Raw genomic sequence first — 24,282 nt, forward strand, 5'->3', positions numbered from 1 at the left:
TTGACTCACCTTCTCCTCGGATGCTGCCTGACCTGCTGTGCTTTTTCCAGCATTACACTTTTTGACGAGCCGTTCAGTTCGCTGAAAACGACCAAATAATTCTTGTTTTGTCTGCAAGTTTCCCAATCATAGAACATAGAACATAGAACAATACAGCGCAGAACAGGCCCTTTGGCCATCGATGTTGCACCGATCTGTGAACTATTCTCAGCTTGTCCCCCTACACTATCCCATCATCATCCATGTGCTTATCCAAGCTTTGTTTAAATCTCCCTAATATGGCTGAGTTGACTACATTGGCAGGTAGGGCATTCCACGCCCTTACCACTCTCTGAGTAAATAACCTGCCTCTGATATCTGTCTTAAATCTATCACCCCTCAATTTGTAGTTATGCCCCTTCATACAATCTGGCGTCATCACCCTAGGAAAAATACTTTCACTGTCTATCATCCTTCATATGTTTAATTCAACGTCACATGTGTACAACAAACAACAAGGGAAGCTTCACTAAGGCCTGTGGAACACCATTGGAAACCACTTTTCATTTGCAAAAATATCTGCAGACCATTACCCTATTTCCTGTCACTAAGCAACTCGCCACTTTCTCCTGTGTCCTAAGAGGCTTTAGTTTTGTTTACTGGTCTGCCAGGTGGAACCCTGTCAAAGGCCTTACTAAAATCTATATGCACAATTCAGTTGGCTGTATAGTTGGTACGCAGGTGACCCCAATAGCATGGGATCAGTTTCTGCACTGGGTGAGGTTACCATGAAAGACTCTCCTCTTCAACCTCTCCCTCTGCCTGAGACTTGGCCACCCTCAAGTGAAACCACCATCAGTCATCTCTCTCTAATGATAGGTCAGCTCTATGGCCTGTCACGACTACAGTGACCTCACCTTTAGGGAGAGGTGATAGCCTAGTGGTATTACCGTTCAATTATTAACTCCGCTAAAGCTTTGGGAACGCAGGTTCAAATATCATCACAGCAGGTGAAGAGATTTCAATTCAATTAAAAAAACTGGAATTAAGAATCACCGATAACCATGAAACCTTGTTGATTGTTAAAAACAAATCCATCTGGCTCACGAAACCCCTTCAGGGAAGGAAATCTAGTGGCCTCACTTGGTCTGGTCAACATGTGACTCTAGAGCCACAGCAATGGTGATTGACTCTTAAATGCCCTCTGAAGCAGTCTAGCAAGTCACTCAGTTCAAAAACAACTAGGGACAGGCCATAAATGCTGACCAGATAATGACTCCCATGTCCCATGAGGGAATAAAAGAAAGGTAATGCACTGCACTCCTCAATCCTCATTGTTACTCCCCAAAAAGTTAAATTCTCAACTTTTTTTTAAAACTGTGTTCATGGGATGTGGGCATCAGTGGCTAGCTCACCGTTTATCATCTATCTCTTATGCCCAGGAGTCAGTGAAGAGTCAGTCACATTGCCGTAGGAATGGAATCACAGAGCAGATGACAATGGCAGATTTCCTTTCCTAAAGGACATGAGTGAGCCAGATGGGCTTTTACCATGATCAGCAATGGTCACCACTATGGAGGCTTTTCGTTTTAAATTTGATTATATTTACGTTTCACCATGCACCAGGGTGGGGTTCAAACCTTTTCTCCATGGTTAATACTGCTGCCTCACAGCACCAGGGACCTGGGTTCGATTCCAGCCTTGGCTGACTGTCTGTGTGGAATTTCTCCACATGTCTGTGTGGGTTCCTCCAGGTGCTCCAAAGTCATGAAGGTAGAAATTACACCCTGCGAGGAGAGAGAATTACAGCCAAGCTGTGACCAGTGGGATCACAATTTAGATTAGATTAGCTTTGATTTAGATTTATTGTCACAGAGAGTGTGCACAAGATTAGTGGTGTCAGAGGTTGGGGTGGGTGAGTGGGGTCAGGAAGGTAGAGTTAAGACCAAGCCAGAGGTTTGATATGTTCCCAACAGATTTGACATTGGGTTTTGAATTACTGTAAGTATAATTAAATGCATTCGCTATGTTAATCAGGTCTAATATCATCATTCATTATTTATACTTAAACTTCCATGCAGATAGGTTTTAGAATTTTTACTTAACAGGTAATGTCAGCAGTGTAATGTACAATTCATTAATGTTCTTATTGAATTATGACATCGGCTCAAAAGGCCAACTGATCTAAGTCCTACATTCCAATGACTGAAGGATTATAGGAACTGTACAATGGGGGTCAATTTGCTATTTGTACAATGGGTGTCACTATTGAGTTTAATTCAACCCATTTTCCCTATTAACCACCCACTCCCACTTGCCTCTGCTGCGAGAACGGGAAGTTGAAACGATAAAAATGGAATTCCACTCCTTATGAAAGCTTATTTGGGTTTTAGTTTTGATGTGTTGGAGCACATGGCTCTTAGCATTGGATCTAAGGTCAGCTTCAACATGTTTCCAACAGACTTGACATTCATTTTCAAATCCAGTAAGGTATAATGAAATGCATTCGCCATGTTAATCAGGTCTAATATCATCATTCATTATTTATCCTCCAGCTTTCATACAGATAGGTTTTAGAATTTTTACTTAAAAGGCAATGTCAGCATTATACATACATAGGAGTTCAATTCTTTAATATTATTCCTTAATAATGTAACACTAGGTTGCATAATTTTGTTTTGTAAAATGATTTTATATGTTGAGAAATGTTGACACTTGGTGCTTCTTTGATGTTGTTGAGACATGCAAAATTCTGAAGGGGGTTGACAGGGTAGACACTGAGAGGTGATGCCCAGAGCATATATGCGTAACTTCATGGTAAGAATCACTCATTTAGGCGATGAGGACACATCTCTCTATTCACAGGGTGGTGGCTGTAGATCCCATTACCTCCTGCGACATTGTGCTCAATTTACCCAAAAATCTGCAGGTGAAAAAGCAGCCTGTTCAACTACATGAAGACTCACGGTACAAACAATCCTAGGTAGATGCAACACTTGCCGCTGCCAGACATCAAAGAGATACCGCGTAAGGTGACAAAGGCCACAGTCTTGCCTTCTCTGAGGATTGAACTCAGGACCTTCAGATCAGATTGGATTCCCTTCAGGCCATTCAGCCCAACAAGACTACACCGACACTCTGAAGAGTAACCCACCCAGACCTACTTCTCTCTGACTAATGGACCTAGCACTGTGGGCAATTTAGCATTGCCAATTCACTTGGCCTGCACATCTTTGGACTGTGGGAGGAAACCAGAGCACCCAGAGGAAACCCACGCAGACACGGGGAGAATGTGCAAACTCCTAACAGACAGTTCCCCAAGGCTGGAATCAAACCTGGGACCCTGGAGCTGTGAGGCTGTAGTGCTGACTACTGACCCACTGTGCTGCCCGTACCTACATGATTTGGAGATGCCAGTTTTGGAGGGGTGTACAAAATTAAAAATCACACAGCACCAGATTATAGTCCAACAGGTTTATTTGGAATCACTAGCTTTCGGACCACTGCTCCTTCATCACATGGTTGTGACAATAACAGTGTTGTGTGATTTTTAACTTAGTACATGCACAGTAAAGGAAAGGATAAATGGACAAATTTGAGGAATGTATTGCATCTCAGAAGAAGATTACTGATGAAAGATGTTTTTAAACCAGGCTTCAAGCTGAGGCAGGAAGTATTGATTAACATGTAATAGATTTGTAGAAAAATGCGTCTAGTCTTGTGAATCCCTATACACAACCTCATTAAAAATACAACTGTAGTCAGAGTAATAAATAGCCAGAGCTGATAATGTGTTGCTGGAAAAGCGCAGCAGGTCAGGCAGTATCCAAGGAGCAGGAGAAGGGCTCATGCTCGAAACGTCGATTCTCCTGCTCCTTGGATGCTGCCTGACCTGATGCGCTTTTCCAGCAACACATTTTCAGCTCTGAACTCCAGCATCTGCAGTCCTCACTTTCTCCCCTAATAAATAGCCAGTTCTGAGACAAATGTAACTCTCCAGTAAATAGTTGATACTTGCAGAGAAACAGAAGACAGTAAAGTAGCAATGGGAAAGAACCTAAAATTCTACTTCATTCAATCAACTCAAAAAATTCGAACTAGCTTTGTCAATAATGGATCTTAGATAGTAGCAACTGTGTCAAATTGCACTGCATCAGTCAAAGAGAAGAGTTAGTACAATAATTGGAAACAGAGGAAGGAATTAGATAGTTGAAAACAAGTTGCAATGGTATCTTTAATGGTGATTTAGTAGGTCAAATTGTCAATTGGTACAGAGGTTTTTCAAAAAAAGTTGTTCATGGGATGGTGGCATCATTGGCTAGGCAAGCACATACTCCCTAACCCTAATTGCCCTCAGGAAGATGGTGGTGAATTAAATTCTTAAAGCACTAGTCCTTTAGGTGCAGGACATCCACAGTGCTGTTAGAGAGGGAGATCCAGGATTTTCACCTAGCGACAGTGAAGGAAGTCAAGATAGTGAGTGGCTTGCAGGTGGTAGTGTTACAAAGCATCAGCTGCCCATGCACTTCCAGGCGAGAATGGCTGAGAGTTCGGAATGTGCAGTCACAAAGGAGTCTGAAAACAATCTGAAATAGACCCAGCATCTCTCTGCCCTCATGGGCATGGTATATCCTGTAATGTAAATGAAACGGTGACAGTAATAGAGTGTGAGGTGAGCAAACCATTCTGGATGAGGTGCAATGCCATCAACTTGACATTGGAAGCTGAGGGGTTATTTGATGAGAATGAAGCCTTTTCTGAATGCAACACACAAATATCTACTAACAGAGTGTAAACGTGCCCAATTAGAGAGAGAAGTGACAGTTGCAGTATTTGAAGGTTACAAATTCCGCCAATTTTTGTAGGCACACAGTAATGCGGCGGGGAGAGGTATGAATGGATCACTGTATGAAATGCCACACAAGATAGTAGCGCATTGTGTTTAAACTGCTTAAATATAGATTGACAGTACAATACAAGGCAAGGGACAGTAAGGACCTGTTGATTCAAAGCTACATATTTAGAACTGACAGCACAAGATATCAAAGGTGATTGAGTGCCTGGCTGAGTGATATTCTGTCTTTTGATGTTGCAAGCAAGCTGCAGTCTGAGAAAGACCAATCAGTACAAAAAGTTGACTGATTGATAGAACTTCTCTTGACAAAGTACAACAAAGCCACCAGAGATTCAAAAGTCTGAAGTTCAGCCTGGTACATCACCTCATGCAATGGCGTGTGGCTCAGTGGTTAGTAGAGTCAGAGAGATGTACAGCATGGAAACAGACCCTTCGGTCCAACCCATGCATGCCGACCAGATATCTCAACTCAATCTAGTCCCACCTGCCAGCACCCGGCCCATATCCCTCCAAACCCTTCCTATTCATATACCCATCCAAATGTCTCTTAAATGTTGCAATTGTACCAGCCTCCACCACATCCTCTGGCAGCTCATTCCATACACGTACCACCCTCTGCGTGAAAAAGTTGCCCCTTCGGTCTCTTTTATATCTTTCCCCTCTCACTCTAAACCTATGCCCTCTAGTTCTGGACTCCCCCACCCCAGGGAAAAGACTTTGTCTATTTATCCTATCCATGCCCCTCATAATTTTGTAAACTTCTATAAGGTCACCTCTCAGTCTCCAAAGCTCCAGGGAAAACAGCCCCATCCTGTTCAGCCTCTCCCTGTAGCTCAGATCCTTCAACCCTGACAACATCCTTGTAAATCTTTTCTGAACCCTTTCAAGTTTCACAACATCTTTCCAATAGGAAGGAGATCAGTATTGCACGCAATATTCCAACAGTGGCCTAACCAATGTCCTGTTTAGCTGCAACATGACCTCCCAACTCCTGTACTCAATACTCTGACCAGTAAAGGAAAGCATACCAAACGCCTTCTTCACTATCCTATCTACCTGCGACTCCACTTTCAAGGAGCTATGAACCTGCACTCCAAGGTCTCTTTGTTCAGCAACACTCCCTAGGACCTTACCATTAAGTGTATAAGTCCTGCTAAGATTTGATTTCCCAAAATGCAGCACCTCGCATTTATCTGAATTAAACTCCATCTGCCACTTCTCAGTCCATTGGCCCATCTGGTCAAGATCTTGTTGTAATCTGAGGTAACCCGCTTCACTGTCCACTACACCTCCAATTTTGGTGTCATCTGCAAACTCACTAACTGTACCTCTAATGCTCGCATCCAAATCATTTATGTAAATGACAAAAAGTAGAGGGCCCAGCACCGATCCTTGTGGCACTCCACTGGTCACAGGCCTCCAAGCTGAAAAACAACCCTCCACCACCACCCTCTGTCTTCTACCTTTGAGCCAGTTCTGTATCCAATGGCTAGTTCTCCCTGTATTCCATAAGATCTAACCTTGCTAATCAATCTCCCATGGGGAACCTCATCGAACGCCTTACTGAAGTCCATATAGATTACATCTCCTGCTCTGCCCCCATCAATCTTCTTTGTTACTTCTTCAAAAAACTCAATCAAGTTTGTGAGACATGATTTCCCACGCACAAAGCCATGTTGACTATCCCTAATTAGTCCTTGACTTTCCAAATACATGTACATCCTGTCCCTTAAGGATTCCATTCAACAACTTGCCCACCACCGAGGTCAGGCTTGCCGGTCGTTAGTTCCCTGGCTTGTCTTTGCTGCCCTTCTTAAACAATGGCACCACATTTGCCATCCTCCAGTCTTCTGCTGCCTCGCAGCACTAGGGGCACAGGTTCAATTCCAGCCTGAGGCGACTGACCATGTGGAGTTAGCATATTCTCCCTGTGTCTGCGTAGTTTTATTCCAGGTGCTCTGGTTTCCTCCCATGGACCAAAGATGTGCAAGCTAAGTGTCTTGGCCATGCTAAATTGCCCATAGTGCGCAGGCTACGTGGATTAGTCAAAAGGCAGAATTAGAGGGATATGGTGGTGGGTCTGGGTGTGATGCTGTTCAGACGGTTGATGTGGACTTGATGGGCCGAATGGCTTGCTTCTGCACTGTAGGGATCCTAAGAGGAAATAACGAGTAGAACAAGCTAATGGAAACACAAAGCACTTTAGCAGAACCCATCTGTTTCATTTGTGTCCTTTACGAAGGAAATCTGCCACTCTTATCGAATCTGGCCAATGTGCGATTTACAATGTATATGGATGTGGATAGTCGTAACTTCACTCTGAAATGGCCTAGGAAGCCACTCATTTCAAGAATAGTTGGGGTGGATAATGTATTGTCCTTGCGAGTGTTGCTGACAGCCTGTGAAAGAATAAATTTGAAAATTCCATGGCAAAAATTGAGAATTCCTTTGCTTTTAAAAAAAATTCTAATGAGTTTCTTTGATATCAAGAGTTTAAATGTAACTGTGTGTTAAAGCACATCAGCCAAAGGCTCAGGTCAGAACATTTCTCTTGAAAAGCTTTGGGATTTTCAATTTCTAATTTGGGTTTGATCTATTTTTTGCCATGTAGCATTTAGAACATAGAACATAGAAAATTACAGCACAGAAAAGGCCCTTTGGCCCTCAATGTTGTGCCAAGATTTAATCCGAATGTAAAATATAGTAATTTAACCTATGCACCGCTCAACTCATTGCTATCCATGTGCATAAACTGGATTAGTGGTGCTGGAAGAGCACAGCAGTTCAGGCAGCATCCAACGAGCAGCGAAATCAACGTTTCGGGCAAAAGCCCTTCATCTGGAATAAAGGCAGTGAGCCTGAAGCATGGAGAGATAAACTAGAGGAGGGTGGGGGTGGGGAGAGAGTAGCATAGAGTACAATGGGTGAGTGGGGGAGGAGATGAAGGTGATAGGTCAAGGAGGAGAGGGTGGAGTGGATAGGTGGAAAAGAAGATAGGCAGGTCGGACAAGTCAAGGAGACAGTAACTGAGCTGGAAGTTTGAAACTAGGATGAGGTGGGGGAAGGGGAAATGAGGAAGCTGTTGAAGTCCACATTGATGCCCTGGGGTTGAAGTGTTCCGAGGCGGAAGATGAGGCGTTCTTCCTCCAGGCGTCTGGTGGTGAGGGAGCGGCGGTGAAGGAGGCCCAGGACCTCCATGTCCTCGGCAGAGTGGGAGGGGGAGTTGAAATTTTGGGCCACGGGGCGGTTTGGTTGATTGGTGCGGGTGTCTCGGAGATGTTTCCTAAAGCGCTCTGCTAGGAGGCGCCCAGTCTCCCCAATGTAGAGGAGACCACATCGGGAGCAACGGATACAATAAATGATATTGGTGGATGTGCAGGTGACACTTTGATGGATGTGAAAGGCTCCTTTAGGGCCTTGGATAGAGGTGAGGGAGGAGATGTGGGCACAGGTTTTACAGTTCCTGCGGTGGCAGGGGAAAGTGCCAGAATGGGAGGGTGGGTCGTAGGGGGGTGTGGACCTGACCAGGTAGTCACAGAGGGAACGGTCTTTGCGGAAGGCGGAAAGGGGTGGGGAGGGAAATATATCCCTGGTGGTGGGGTCTTTTTGGAGGTGGCGGAAATGTCGGTGGATGATTTGGTTGATGCAAAGGTTTGTAGGGTGGAAGATGAGCACCAGGGGCGTTCTGTCCTTGTTACGGTTGGAGGGGTGGGGTCTGAGGGCGGAGGTGCGGGATGTGGACGAGATGCGTTAGAGGGCATCTTTAACCACGTGGGAAGGGAAATTGCGGTCTCTAAAGAAGGAGGCCATCTGGTGTGTCCGATGGTGGAACTGGTCCTCCTGGGAGCAGATACGGCGGAGGCGGAGAAATTGGGAATACGGGATGGCATTTTTGCAAGAGATAGGGTGGAAAGAGGTGTAATCCAGGTAGCTATGGAAGTCGGTGGGTTTGTAAAAAATGTCAGTGTCAAGTCGGTCGTCACTAATGGAGATGGAGAGGTCCAGGAAGGGGAGCAAGGTGTCAGAGATAGTCCAGGTAAATTTAAGGTCAGGGTGGAAAGTGTTGGTGAAGTTGATGAATTGCTCAACCTCCTCGCGGGAGCACGAGGTGGCGCCAATGCAGTCATCAATGTAGCGGAGGAAGAGGTGGGGAGTGGTGCCGGTGTAATTACGGAAGATCAACTGTTCTACATAGCCAACAAAGAGACAGGCATAGCTGGGGCCCATACATGTGCCCATGGCTACCCCTTTGGTCTGGAGGAAGTGGGAGGATTCAAAGGAGAAATTGTTAAGGGTGAGGACCAGTTCGGCCAAACGAATGAGAGTGTCAGTGGAAGGGTACTGTTGGGGACGTCTGGAGAGGAAGAAACGGAGGGCTTGGAGGCCCTGGTCATGGCGAATGGAGGTGTAGAGGGATTGGATATCCATGGTGAAGATAAGGTGTTGGGGGCCAGGGAAACGGAAGTCTTGGAGGAGGTGGAGGGCGTGGGTGGTGTCTCGAACGTATGTGGGGAGTTCCTGGACTAGGGAGGTCCTGGGCCTCCTTCACCGCTGCTCCCTCACCACCAGACGCCTGGAGGAAGAACGCCTCATCTTCCGCCTCAGAACACTTCAACCCCAGGGCATCAATGTGGACTTCAACAGCTTCCTCATTTCCCCTTCCCCCACCTCATCCTAGTTTCAAACTTCCAGCTCAGTTACTGTCTCCTTGACTTGTCCGACCTGCCTATCTTCTTTTCCACCTATCCACTCCACCCTCTCCTCCTTGACCTATCACCTTCATCTCCTCCCCCACTCACCCATTGTACTCTATGCTACTCTCTCCCCACCCCCACCCTCCTCTAGCTTATCTCTCCATGCTTCAGGCTCACTGCCTTTATTCCTGATGAAGGGCTTTTGCCCGAAACGTTGATTTCGCTGCTCGTTGGATGCTGCCTGAACTGCTGTGCTCTTCCAGCACCACTAATCCAGTATTTGATTTTCAGCATCTGCAGTCATTGTTTTTACCTTGCTATCCATGTGCATGTCCAGCAGTCACTTAAATGTCCCCAATGACTCTGCTTCTACCACCACAGCTGGCAAAACATTCCATGCATTCACAACTCTCTGCGTCAAGAACCTACCTCTGACATCTCCTTTATACCTTCCTCCTAATATCTTCAAACTATGACTTCTTGTACCAGTCAATCCTGCCTGGGGAAAAGTCCCTGGCTATTGACCCTATCTATTCCTCTCATTATCTTGTACACCTCAATCAGGTCTCCTCTCTTCCTCCTTCTCTCCAATATACCGTATCCCAAATGAAGTCAATTCACATCATGTGAACTCACTTTGCAAATATAGAGTTCAGAAATTGTAGCAGAGTTTATGGAGTCAAGGACACCCAGCCCAACAACCAAGTTGACATTTAACTTGCAAAAGAAACAAAATAATTGAAAAACGAGTTCAAGGTAACATTTTGGTCTTTGATTATCATAATGGACTCAAAAGTGGCATTATAGTCATAGAGTCATACAGCAGGGAAACAGACCCTTTGTTCCAACCCGTCCATGCCGACCAGATATCCCAACCCAATCTAGCCCCACCTGCCAGCACCCGGCCCATATTCCTCCAAACCCTTCCTATTCATATACCCATCCAAATGCCTCTTAAATGTTGCAATTGTACCAGCCTCCACCACATCCTCTGGCAGCTCATTCCATACACGTATCACCCTCTGCGTGAAAAAGTTGCCCCTTCGGTCTCTTTTATATCTTTCCCCTCTCACCCTAAACCTATGCCCTCTAGTTCTGGACTCCCCGACCCCAGGGAAAAGACTTTGTCTATTTACCCTATCCATGCCCCTCATAATTTTGTAAACCTCTATAAGGTCACCCCTCACTCTCCTATGCTCCAGGGAAAACAGCCCCAGCCTGTTCAGCCTCTCCCTGTAGCTCAGATCCTCCAACCCTGGCAACATAATCGCCTCTCAACTTTTGATAGACCCACACCATCCTAACTTGGAACTGTGTCATTGTTTCTTCACTGTCACTGGGTCAAAATCCTGGGTCTCCTTCCGTAACAGTACTATGGGTGTTTCCACACCCCAAGAGCTGCAGCTGTTGAAAAAGTTAGCTCATCATCACCTTCTCAAGGGCAATCGGAATTGTTAATAAATGCCAGCTTAACCAGCGATGCCTACACCTTATCAATAAATATAATTAAATGTTTGTAAATATACAGCTACCAGGAGTATAGAGAAAGTTCATGTTTCCAAGCTTCAGCAATCACTAGGATGTGTGTTCCATCAACTCTTTAGGATGGATAAAGAAGTCATTCAGTGAGCGGTTGAGTTATATAGACTAGGAAAGTCTAAAGTTGGATTATCAGTCTATGCTGAACTATCTAGGAGGATAGTACCAGTGCTTCCAATGGCCCTCTGTAACTCCCAGTATTTATCGAAGATAGGGAGTGATTCATCCTGTGGTAAAACCATCTACTGATGCACAATTTTATACCTTGCACATTTTTAAGACATCACTCATAGGGCATGAGTGTCACTAGCTGGGCTGGTATTAAATATCCATCCCGAATTACCCTTGAGGAAGTGGGTTGCCTTAACCTCTGCAGTCGATGTATCATGGGTAGACCCACTGTGCAAATAGGGAGGCAATTCCTGAATTGTGACAGCGATATATTTCCAAGTAAGGATGGTGAATGGCTCAGAGGAGGACTTATAGATGGTAGGTTAGTTTTAAAATTCATTCATGGGACATGGATGTCACTGGCCAGACCAGTATTTATCGGAAATCCCTAATTGCCCAGAGGCCAGTTGACAGTCAACCATATTGCAATGGGTCTGAAGTCACACAGTGGGCAGACCAGGTAAGGACAGCAGATTTCCTTCCTTAAAGGTCATTAGTGAACCAGATGGGTTTTTTTCTCCAACAAACAACAATAGTTTTGTAGTTATCATCAGACTCAAAATCCCAAACTTTTAATCAAATTCACCATCTGCCATAATAGGATTTGAACCCAGATCCCCAGGACATTGCCTGGACCTCCCAGACTAAGAGTCTGGTGATAATACCACTAAACTATCAGCTCCTCTTATCTGTAGCTGCTACCTCTGACCTTCTAGATAGTGGTGGGTTTGAAAGAAATAAGATAGTAAGGAAGAACATTGGTGGGAAAGATGCATCGCATTTTGAGAAATGTGGCACGATGGCTCAGTGGTTAGCACTGCTGCCTCACAGTGCCAGGGTCCCAGGTTCAATTCCAGCCTTGGGTGGCTGTCTGTGTGGGTTTGCTCTGGTTTCCTCCCACAGTCCAAAGATGTGCAGGTCAGGTGAGTTGGCCATGCTAAATTGCCCATAGTGTTAGGTGCATTAGTCAGAAGGAAATGGGTCTGGGTGGGTTACTCATCAGAGGGTTGGTGTGGACTTGTTGGGCCGAAGGGCCTGTTTCCATACTGTAGGGAATTGAATCTAATCTAAAGCCCTTGCTGCACACCAATGAAATATTGACCTATTCAAAAATTATTCCTTAAAGATTTGAAGGCTTTTGAAGCAAGGGGAACTTTTGTCTGTGTTCTTGAGGCAGTATGAGATTTTTAATTAGAGATTTTCTGTCCTAAAACAAGGATGAGATGTGCAGGCTGGCTGAAAATTGGCACCATGAATGGAGAAAACAAGAAACTAGTGACAACATCAAGGCCTAATCACCTGAATTATGTCAGCTTCTATTGATTGGAGGCCTGATGCTATCAGTGCTGATTGTTTTTCTTCCCCCCCAGTAACACAGGGATAAAGTGCATCAGACTGATACCTGCTTCAGCAGCCACACGTTGATTGAGTTTACTTGAGGAAGCAGGTACACAGTCTTCCAGGAGATGCAGGCTGTGCTGCATGAACAGGAACATGCCTCTCTTGAAAACAAAAGTTAATCAGTGTTTGGAAAATGAGAGCCCAGTCAACAAGCAGTGAGGAATCTGTTGTTAATTGGACAGGATAACAGGAAATCACAATTGAAGCACCATTTTATGACCATCACTGAGAAACACACAAACTTGGAGGTGAAGCTGAAATTGAAATGTGCTGAACGTGTGATTGAGGGCCCATTTTAAAATTGAAATGGTGCTCTTGGTGGAAATCACTGTAAACGACATTACTGTATGAATAAGAAATAGCTACTTGTATCAACTTGCTCTTCCTCTCTATTTTAATAGAGGCATTACTTAACATAAGCAGGTTAGAGGAATTTGCTGTAAATCCAATATAGATTCATACAGTAACGTTAGTGAATTTAAACTCCAATCTAGAGTAAGCATGTTAATTGACAGCTCTCAAAACATATTGGCATTTTATCAACAGTGTGCCAGGGCTGATTTAGCAATCCATTCCCTTCACTGAATTATCAGCATCTTTTACATATTCAAGGCTGCCATTTCACTGCAGTACCGTGAAAGTGTTGCGCCAGTTGGGGTACTGTCTTGTGGAATAAATGCTCGTTAACTGAGGCGTAAGAAGAGTTGCGTATCTTTGTACACCAGTGGGTGAAAGCAAGCACACAGGTGCAGCAGGTAGTGATGAAGACAAATGGTATGTTGGGCTTCATAGCAAGAGGATGTGAATACAGGACTGCAATTGTACAGGGCCTTAGTGAGATTGCACCTGGAATACTATGTGCAGTCCTAAACTGTGGAAGGACATTCTGGCTAAGGAGAGAGTGCAGAAAAGATTTACCAGACTGATTCCTGTGATGGCAATGATAAAGAAATTTACAATCATAGAATCCCTACATTGTGGAAGCAGGCCATTCAGTCCACACCAACCCTGTGAAGAACATCCCACCCCCAATCCTAATGGCCAACCCTGGACACTACAGACAATTTAGCATGGCCAATCCACCTAATCTTTGGACTGTAGGAGGAATCCCACACAGACATGAGGAGAACGTGCAAACTCCATACAGTCACCCAAAGGTGGAATCAAACCCAGGTCCCTGGCGCTGTGAGGCAACAGAGCTAACCACTGAGCTACCTTAGATTAGTTGGGACCATATCCATTGGAATTCTGAAGAATGAATGAGGAACTCATCAAAACCAAGAAAATTCTAGCAAGGCGAGATAAGCTAAGATCAGGAGAGGTGTTCCCAGTAACAGGGAGACCAGAACTAGGGGTCAAAGCCTCAGGATATGTAGTAGGCCATTTTGGACTGAAATGAGAAATTTCTTCACCAGGGAGGGATGAACTTGTGAAATTCTCTGACATAGAAAGTGGTTGAGGCTGAAATAATGAGTGTTTTTAAGGAGCTCAATATAGTTCTGAGAGCTAAAGTGATCAACCAGAAACAGGGAATAACTGGTGGTTAGCCTTGACCATGTTGAATAGCTGCCTCCTGCTCCTATTTGCCATTCTATATTTTTAATTGAGGCCCTGTTCAGTCACTCAGTTTGATAAACAAAGTGCTGCAGCACTGGCTGCAGAAAAATGTGGGAGGTTTGTGTCACGGCCAATGACCATCCTTCCACTCACCAAAACCAGTTTCTGGTTAGTCTTTGATGTGGGTCTAAGCCCATATTCACAGGGGCCTATTGTCTTAAAATCCTGGCATGAGACCCTTTTTAAAGTGTTCAGGGAAAATTAAGCGGTTAGGAACATTACTAACCCTTTTTTGAGGAACATACCTCCCATTGAAGACTGCCACAGAGAATCTCACCTTCAGTTGAAGCATATTACTTTTGTTCTGGGTGTTGATATACCAACGCTATCTCTTGTTTTTTTTCCCCAGATTTCCAATTTAGCAAAATTGATCAATATATCTGGCATGTAGCAAACCTGCAGGCATGAGTTGGCATTATTGAAACACCTAGAATGACAGGGTATAGTTTTATAGGGTAAAAACAATGACTGCAGATGCTGAAAACCAAATACTGGATTAGTGGTGCTGGAAGAGCAAAGCAGTTCAGGCAGCATCCAAGGAGCTTTGAAATCGACATTTCGGGCAAAAGCCCTTCATCAGGAATAAAGGCAGTGAGCCTGAAGCGTGGAGAGATAAGCTAGAGGAGGCATAATTTTATGATAAGGGGTAACAGATTTAAAACAGAAATGGGAAGAAATGTGGAATTCACTGCGCCCAGAGTGCGATGGATGCTGGGTGATTATGTGAATTTAAGGAGGAGATAGCTTTTTAACTAGAAATGGGCTGAAAGGTTATGAAAAGTGGGCAGGAAAATGTTGTTGAGATAAATCATGATCGTATCAAATGGCGAAGCAGCCTCAAGGGGCTGAATTATCTACTCCTCTCCCTTGTTCTTATGTTCATCCTCCTTTGCACCCATATGTTTAATGTTCTCAGGACATCCTAACTGGATTGGGTTGGGATATCTGGTCGGCATGGACAGGTTGGACCGAAGGGTCTGTTACCGTACTGTACATCTCTATGACTCTATGATAAAACACTTTGCAGCCAAGTAAATCCTTTTGAAAGTTAGACAGTACTCCAACACTGTGAAATTCAGCAACCAATTCAGGTTCTCACCAAATACACTGAATTATTAATTCATCTGCATTTGTTGATGTGAATTTTGTTGAGGACAGCAGAAATTTACTTCTACCAAAAAAAGCGCACACAGGGTCAGGGTTTGATGTAAATTCTAATGAGAGCAGAATTCTAATTCAATCCTTTCCCAAACAAGGAGGAACTGGTAGTTCACAAACACAAAGACAGATAACGGAGTAAGACAGAATAGATTGACCAAAGTAAAATCCATATAAAGGAAAGGTAGGGAGAGTAGAAAGTCCATGGTTTGGTGTAAAAGGATGACCTTGGGCTTGAAGTTTCTGATTTAAAGAGATACACACCAAAGTTGTTTTTTTGCCCCAGGAGAGACAGCTGTGGAGATGAGTTGTTTCTGCTTGCTGCACATAGCCTCAATATTGTTGGCAGGGCCTGAATGTAGAAGTTTTCTGGGGAGGGAGAGAGAGTCAAAAGGGACCTCACTTTGCTCCTCAGCGCCTGAACCAGTTCTGTAGCAGGCAAGAGCAAACATATGCTTCAAAACTCAAAGGACTTTTGCTTGGTATGTGATCTCTAGCTCTAACTGCCAGTAATTGTGTGTTCCAAGTAGAACTTAATAAACTTGTCTGGAGATAGATTAGGTTAGATTCCGTACAGTGTGGAAACAGGTCCTTTGACCCAACTAGTCCACACCGACACTCCGAAGAGTAACCCACCCAGGCCCATTCCCCTAGCCTATATTTACCCCAACCAACACCACGGGCAATTTGGCATGGTCAATTCACCTGACCTGCACATTTTTGGAGTGTGGGAGGAAACCAGAGCACCCGGAAGAAACCCATGCAGACATGGGAGAATGTGCAAACTCCACACAGACAGTTGCCCGAGGCGGGAATTGAACCGGGTCCCTGGTTTTGCGAGGCAGCAAGTGCGAACCACTGAGCCACCAGGCCTCCCCCAGAACCAGTTCTGTAGCAGGCAAGAGCAAACATTTAAGAGCTATCTTAAATGATACGTTCTCATTGTTCAAGCAGTTAAATTTTAATGGTGTGTTGGTTAAAATGTATTCATGGGTTGTGGGCATTGCTGGCTGGATTTATTGCCCATTCCTAATTACACAAAGGGCAGTTAAGTGTCATCCACATTGCGGCTGGTCTGGAGGTCACATGTAGGCCATTTCCTTCCCTAAAGGACATGAGTTAATCAGATTTTTTTCCCAAGCTCTTACAAGACCTCCTTTATATACAGTTTTTAGGTATTCTAAAATTCCATTACTATGGTGTTACATTCTTTTTCCCCTTAGGATTAGAGTGGTGCTGGAAAAGCACAGCCAGTCAGGCAGCGTCCGAGGAGCAGGAAAATCGATGTTTTGGGCAGGAGCCCTTCATCAGGAGTTCCTGAAGTAAATTCTAATGAGAGCAGAATTCTAAATTCAATCCTTCCTCAAACCAGGAAGAAGAACTTGTAGTTCACAAACACAAAGACAGATAACAGAGTAATCTGCTCCTCAGATGCTGCCTGACCTGCTGTGCTTTTCCAGCACCACTCTAATCTCCAGCATCTGCAGTCCTCACTTTCGCCTATTGTTTTTCCCCTGACAATCGCAACTAGCTTCACAGTCATTGTTAGAATCTTAATTCCAGATTTGTATTGAATTCAAATTCCACCAATCTGCCGAGGGGGGGGGGGGTTTGAACCTGGGTTTCTGGGTGAGTAGCCTAGTGATAATGCCATTAGGCCATCACCTCCCCTATAGCTTTCGATTATTAAACACTGTAGGTGATTAAGTGTGTGTGTAAGCGTATATATATTTGATAAGTTTCTGCAGATGTTCCTTCTCCTCCCAACAAGGTTGGAATGTAGCACATACACACCTTCAGGACATCTTAAAACACTTTGCAGACAAACAAATCCTTTTGAAAGTTAGGCAGTACTTCAACACTGTGAAATTCAGCAACAAATTCAGGTTCTCATCAAATACACTGAATTATTAATTCATCTGCATTTGTTGATGTGAATTGGTCATGTTGCTGTAGGGTAAAACAACTTTATGCTGTTAAAAAATAATCTGCCTTCTTGAATGTCCAATTACCAGCCAATGAATTAAAAATCAATATTTGTTACAAACTCAACTTTACTACGCAGTGGACTTTTAAAACACAGCATTCCCAGTCAGAAGGAAGAATGTTACCAATTACCAGGTTATAGTCCAACAGGTTTATTTGGAAGCACTAGCTTTCGGAGCACCGCTCCTTCATCAGGTGGTTGTGGAGTGTGCCACAACTACCTGATGAGGGAGCAGCACTCTGAAAGCTAGTGCTTTCAAATAAACCTGTTGGACTATACCTCATGTTGTGTGATTTTTATCTTTGTACACCCCAGTCCAACACCAGCATCTCCAAATCATGACCAATTATCAGAACCAGTTTGCAAGAGATTGGGGAATTATAATGGATACTTCTCCTTATCACCTTTTAGTTTTGTGCTTGAATATATATACATTTTGCCATATCCATCCAAGCCTTCATTTACAAAGCTTGTATCTCTCACATGAAGTACAAATTGCATTTATTTTTAAATCTACCTTACATTGTCTACGTATTTAGGTTCCTGTGTTAATCTTGGGTTTGGCCTCTCATGATCATTGATGTTGATATCATTTTATTCTGACCTTTGTGTAATTTCCTTTCCCCATTTCAGGCAACGGGACATTGATTGGTGCTTCTACCAATGTGGTATGTGCAGGAATAGCAGAACAACATGGCTATGGCTTCTCCTTCATGGCCTTTTTCAGGTAAAATGTCTTGAAAACTTTGTCTAAATGCAAGAAGACACTAAATACACTCTTAGAACGAACATATGTTTTGCGAACGAATTACAATTTAGATACATTTTAGTGGTAAGAGCATTAATGGCACCAAAAATGAGTCTAAGTAGAATAGAGAAGCATAGTATTGTGGGATCGTGTTCAAATAACGACTGGAATCAGTGAGTGGCGAAAATAGCCTCTTTTATTTAGCAATCACAGCAAATGTTCAAAGCAGCAATAGAATCCTGAAATACAGCTCTTACAAGAGCCCCTTTATACATGGTTCTTGCGTATATTAAAATTCCATTACTATGGTGTTACATTCTTTTATCTATAGTACACAAAGGTTTGACAGGCTTCTGTACTGGGAGACAGGAGATGGGTTAAAATGTGCTCAATGTTGGCTGCTACTTCTGATGAGATGTCTGTCCGGTCTGCTTGGATAATTAGGAGGTGTTAGTCCTTTTGTCTTTTAAATTAGCAAATATTAGTCAAAATGCTAGGACTCTATGCTCTAAATAAGTTAGAAATTGTACATCTACTTAATAAGAGAATAAAGGATATTAAACTGATTACTGCAGCTGGGTTATGAGATTTATTTACTATTTGCTGGCGTGAGTTTTATTTAACAGGTTCTTTCTAATTGGCGAATCTATTCAGGTCCAGGAGATGGTTGGTAAGGGCTGATTAATATTATACCATTTTGTGGAGACTTGATGGGAGTGGTATTGTTCTGTGTGCTGCACTTATTCAGAGGTAAACACTGCTCGGAGCAAGGGCTGATAAGGTGTGAAAATACAGTCATGAGTTTGAAAGGGTTGTTTTTAAATTTGGATATTAAAATATACTACAGAACTGGGGTTTTATGAATGAATGAATTAAAGTGTTATAGTAAATAGTGGGTTAGTAAAGGGTTATGAATGAATAAATGAATGAATAGGAACCTGGTGTTAATGAATATAGCAAGCTGGTGAGTGAGTTAATAAAGATATAACACAATATCTCATAGGATCCAAAGATACCTATTAATAAATCAATGTATCCAGCAGCGGAGGCTAATAAGTCCATGAATGGAAAATGTAAACTCAGCTTTAGGCTCCAATTCCAGAAGGATAGAATTGAAAAATAGGGATGTTATGTTAAACCTGTGTTGAACCTTAGTTGAGATTAGAGTGGTGCTGGAAAAGCACAGCAGGTCAAGCAGCATCCAACGAACAGGAAAATCGACATTTCGGGCAAAAGCCCTTCATCCATTCCTGAAGAAGGATTTTTGCCCGAAACATCAATTTTCCTGCTCCTCGGATGCTGCCTGACCTGCTGTGCTTTTCCAGCACCACCCTAAGCTCCAACATCTGCAGGACCACTTCTGCCCAGTTGAACTTTAGTTGGACAATACTGGAGAGCTGTGAACAGTTCTGGCCTTCATTTTAGAAAGGGATGTAGTGGCATTGGCAAAAGCTCAAAGAAAATTCCCAAGGATGATGCAAGATGCTTCAACTTATGGATCAAAGCAAGACACCAGAAGAAGAAGGCAATCATTAATGAGTCAAGTAGGGAATTCAAGAGAAATATCTTCTTTCAAAGTATGGCTATGTCAAGGATCTCCTGATCACAAGAACTACATCAGGTAAACAGTATCGATACATTGAAGGGGAAGTTAGGTGAGGACAATAGATGGCAAGAAATGGAAGTATCTGCTAATGGGGTTAGTTGGAAAGAAATGGGATGAGACTTATCTGGAGTAGAGACTGGTCAGCTGACTAATTGGTTTCTCTGCTGTAGGATCACATATGATAAATAAACATCATGAGACCATAAGAGCTGAAATTAGGCCATTCAGCCCATTGAGTCTGCTTTACCATTTGATCATGGCTGATAGGTTTTTCAACCCCATTCTCCTGCTTTCTCCCCATAACCTTTGATCCTCTTGGCAATCAAGAACCTATCTACCTCTGTTTTAAATATACTCAATTAATTGACCTCCACAGCTCTCTGAGGCAATAAATTCCACAGATTCCCAATTCTCTGGCTAAAGATGTTTCTCCTTATCTCTATTCTAAAGGCTCTTCCCTTTACTCTAAGGCTGTGCCCTCGGGTTCTCATCTCTCCTGCCAATGGAAACATCTTCCCAACATTCCCTCTGTCCAGGCCATTCAGTATTCTGTAAGTTTCAATCAGATCACCCACATCCTTCTAAACTCCATCGAGGAAAAACCCAGAATCCTTAAATGCTCCTCATGTGTTAAGATGTTCATTCCTGGGATCGTTCTCATGAACCTCCTCTGGACCTGCTCCAGGGCCAGTATATCCTTCCTGAGGTATGGGGCCCAAAATTGCTCAAAATGCTCTAAATGTGGTCTGACCAGAGCCTTATCAAGCTTCAGAAGTACAGCCCTGCTTTTATGTTCTAGTCCTCTTGAGAGGTATGACAACAATATATTTGTCTTCCTAATTACCAATGCTATTGTATATTCTAATAGTCAGACAACCTCGTGTATTGGCTTTGATTTCTGCTCTGATGTTGTTAGTTGTGGTAGAGGGAGCCTGAAGTTGTAGGTTATCATCGTGAGTAAAGACTTGCCTTTCCCATGGTGTACGTTCATGTTATACATGCATTCCAGCAAAAAGCTAACTGAAAATGTATGACATTAAGAGTACGTTCATCGAGCTTACACTCCCAGTGGGAACCTACCTTTGATCCTCGCTCTCTTGATTCACAGTCTCCTGCTGCAGGAGAGAATTTGTGAATTTACCTGAAAACGAGCAAAGCAATTTTTCAGCCATTGATGCAGTGTGCAGCAAGGAATTTGTACTAATGTTTAAAATCACTGCAAGTCAGGCCTTGGGATTTTTTAATAACATTTCCTCCCTATTTTCATTTCCCAGAAAAATACAAAATTAATCCCTTCTCTCCAAACACAGAAATGGGATTCAGTATTTTGAGTAACATTAGCCGAGACTAAGGTTTAAAATTCTGATGTTTTCCCATACATCTGGACCTAATGTGGTGCTGCAACATTGTAATCACCTGTACTGAGTGAAAGGCATTATTCCCAGCCTTTTATTTCTCTTTCCTCTTGACCAGCCCCCGAAAACAAGATTCTTCATGAAACTGCTGAGACGATACAACGACCTTAAGAAGGGTACTTTGTCTTTTGTTTTATGGAGAACTGTTGAGTCAGAGGTGTGAAGTGGCCTACTCAAAGCCAATAGAATATAAAGTTTGTGAAGCCCTGGGCTTTTTTAAAAAAAATTGGAACAATAGAAGCAGCCTGAATGGGTGGGTTCAAGCTCCCACAGAACCAGGACTTTCAGTTTTAGCTTTCAGCAGTTACTGAGGTCTGAAAATTGGATGTGGAAGCTCTTATTCCTCTCTCTGTTACAGCTAAAAACTGGGCTCTCTTCCTGCTGCTAGAATTGTATGTGATACATTGTATTTTACTGAATTTGCTTTCGCCAAGGATGTGTTTATGGGATGTTACTGTATTGGAACAATTAAATAGTTGTTAAAATAACTACAATTTTGTTTCACATTTTGATAGAGTTACAGTTAAGCCAGTTATTTTATTTTTATTTTGTCTGTAAACTAAAGTGTGTTTTGCTATAAGTTGAGTAGTTTGACCAATCAAATTACATCTGGAACGCAATGCCTTATTCTTACCTTTAAAATAAGGAAAAGGTAGGGTCCAGACTATCTCTTTAATATGTTTTGAGGGGGTTTGGTCTGGTCCATAGCACTGGCCTATTAGGTGAAGAGCGTCTCTTAAGAGATGTCATAGTGGACCATCGGATTTTGAGAATGTTGTGTTTGCCGCTGCAGAACAACAGGAAATATTCCTGAACCTGACATTATAACAGACTGGCACTGGGACCTGTTGGTGGCTGTATGAAGCAATTGGGAGAGGGGCCTCTTAACAAGGAAATTCTGGCCATATATTTTTCCTTTGCTCATTGTTCAGGCAGAGGATGGTCAGAAACATTTATCTATTGACTACACAACACAGAAGGCAATCACTGGGTCATCAGAGTGAAGTGATTCTATTTTTGTGGTTCAATGCCCTGAACATAAAATGCATCATTACTTTTTTTTGTATGTCTTTTAATCTTTCTATTAGTGTACTGGATCTATATATAAAAAAAGTTGTAACAAATCAAGTGCTTCCTCAAAGAAACCCATTAATATTTCTCAGTGAACTGTGAAATGATCAAGTAGGAGTGATTCTATCTATCAGTAGGTCATTAGTGTTTTACTGAGGCCATAGCTGATTATTTCTCAACATGTACTATGTTTTCAACTCCAAGCCCTTTCTCATCTGTTTGGAAGTGTTTACCCAGACCAGTACAGTATTAATTAGTGTCTAACACAGGGTAGTATTTTTAATTACCTCTGAGCTTCTGCCTTTGCATGGCAGTGCATATGGCTGCAAAACTATTGGCAGTTATGAAAATAAGAGCTTGTTTCTATACAGCACCTTTCAACGTCAGGACATCCAAAAGGATAGCATGATACAACACGGAAGCAGGCCCTTCAGTCCAACTCGTCCATATGACCAGGTTTCTCAAGCTGAATCAGTCCAATTTGCCTGCGCTTGGCCCATATCCCGCTAAGTCAAGAGTGTGATGCTGGAAAAGCACAGCAGGTCAAGCAGCTTCTGAAGAGCAGGAGAATTGACATTTCGTGCATAAGCCCTTCATCCTGAAATGTCAACCCTCCTGCTCCTTGGATGCTGCCTGACCTGCTGTGCTTTTCCAGCACCACACTCTCGACTCTGATCTCCAACATCTGCGGTCCTCACTTTCTCCATATCCTGTGAAACTTTTCCTATTCATGAACCTGTCCAAATGTCTTTTAAATGTTGTAACTGTACCTGCATCTACCAATTTCTCTGGCAGTTCATTTCACTTTTGACCCACACTCTGTGTGAAAACATTGCCTGTCAGATCCCTTTTAAATCTTTCTCCTCCCACCTTAAAATTATGCCCTCTAAGTTTTCAACTCCCCTACCCTAGAGTAAAGATCTTTGCTCTTTACCCTCATTATTATGCCCCTCATAATTTTACAAACCTCTTGAGCTGTCAGCCTATCCAGCCTCTCCTTATAACTCAAACCCCCCAGTCCCAGTAAAATCTCTGTAAATCTTTCCTGAACCCTCTCCAGCTTAATAATATCCTTCCTATAGCAGGGTGACCAGAACTGTACACAGTTGAATTGAATTGAATGAATTGAAGTTATTGTCACGTGTACTGAGGCACAGTGAAAAGCTGTATTTTGCGAGCAGATCACATAGTTAAGTAGCATAGATAATAGGTAATAGGTAAAGCATGGCAAAAATGCTCCAAACGTGGCCTCACCAGTGTTCTGTACAGCCGCATGGTAATGTTCCAACTCCTATTCTCATTGTTCTGAACAATGAAGGCAAGTGTGCCAAAGAGTTTTTTTTTACCAACCTGTCTTTCTATGACACAACTTTCCAGGAACTGTGTACTTGAACCCCTCGGTCTCTCTATTCACCAACACTACCCAGGACCCTACCAAGACTTCATAATGATTTAACTTCTTTTGAAATGAAGTTACATAAGCAAACTTGACAGCCAATTTGTATAGAACAAGCTCCTAAAATTAGCAAATGACGCATATGGCTGGTTAATCAGCATTGGCTGTATAATATATATATATGTTGGCCTGTCCATCTTTGCTGCTCTTCTTCAATGAGTATATGAGTTCCTTGGGTGGACAGGAAGATCTTCTGTCAATTTGTTTTGTATAAAAGGCAGCTTTGATAAATTAGCCCTTCCTGATTACGTCATTGAACTGCAGCCGTTTATGTGCTCAAAGCCTGTGTTGTGACTTGAATTTGCGATTTACCAAGTGTCAAATGTGCAGCCATGGAATCAAAATTTAATTAAAAAAAGGTAGAACTGGAAAATATAATGAGTATGATATGTTAGAAAGCATAGCACAAGAAGGAGTGGATCAGTTGTTAATGTTGCAGTCCGTTCATTTTGAATTGTACAAGCCAACTAATTCAAAGTCTTTGAAATAATCATGATTTGGAAATGTCGGTGTTGGACTGGGGTGTACAAAGTTAAAAATCACACAGCACCAGGTTATAGTCCAACAGGTTGAATTGGAAGCACT

The 24,282-nt window shown here is 42.9% G+C and overlaps 1 protein-coding gene across 3 annotated transcripts in view; it reads left to right on the plus strand.

Annotated features, from left to right (window-relative positions):
- The window catches only part of oca2 (oculocutaneous albinism II), a 545,784-nt gene that overhangs the window by 443,287 nt on the left and 78,215 nt on the right, over positions 1–24,282 (plus strand). For all 3 annotated transcript variants that reach the window (XM_072576986.1, XM_072576990.1, XM_072576987.1), the window contains exon 23: positions 18,035–18,128. In XM_072576986.1, the coding sequence (XP_072433087.1) occupies positions 18,035–18,128 (94 nt within the window). The remainder of the gene's footprint in view (positions 1–18,034; positions 18,129–24,282) is intronic.

This window comes from Chiloscyllium punctatum, chromosome 9 (genome assembly GCF_047496795.1).
Source record: "Chiloscyllium punctatum isolate Juve2018m chromosome 9, sChiPun1.3, whole genome shotgun sequence".
Taxonomy (NCBI): domain Eukaryota; kingdom Metazoa; phylum Chordata; class Chondrichthyes; order Orectolobiformes; family Hemiscylliidae; genus Chiloscyllium; species Chiloscyllium punctatum.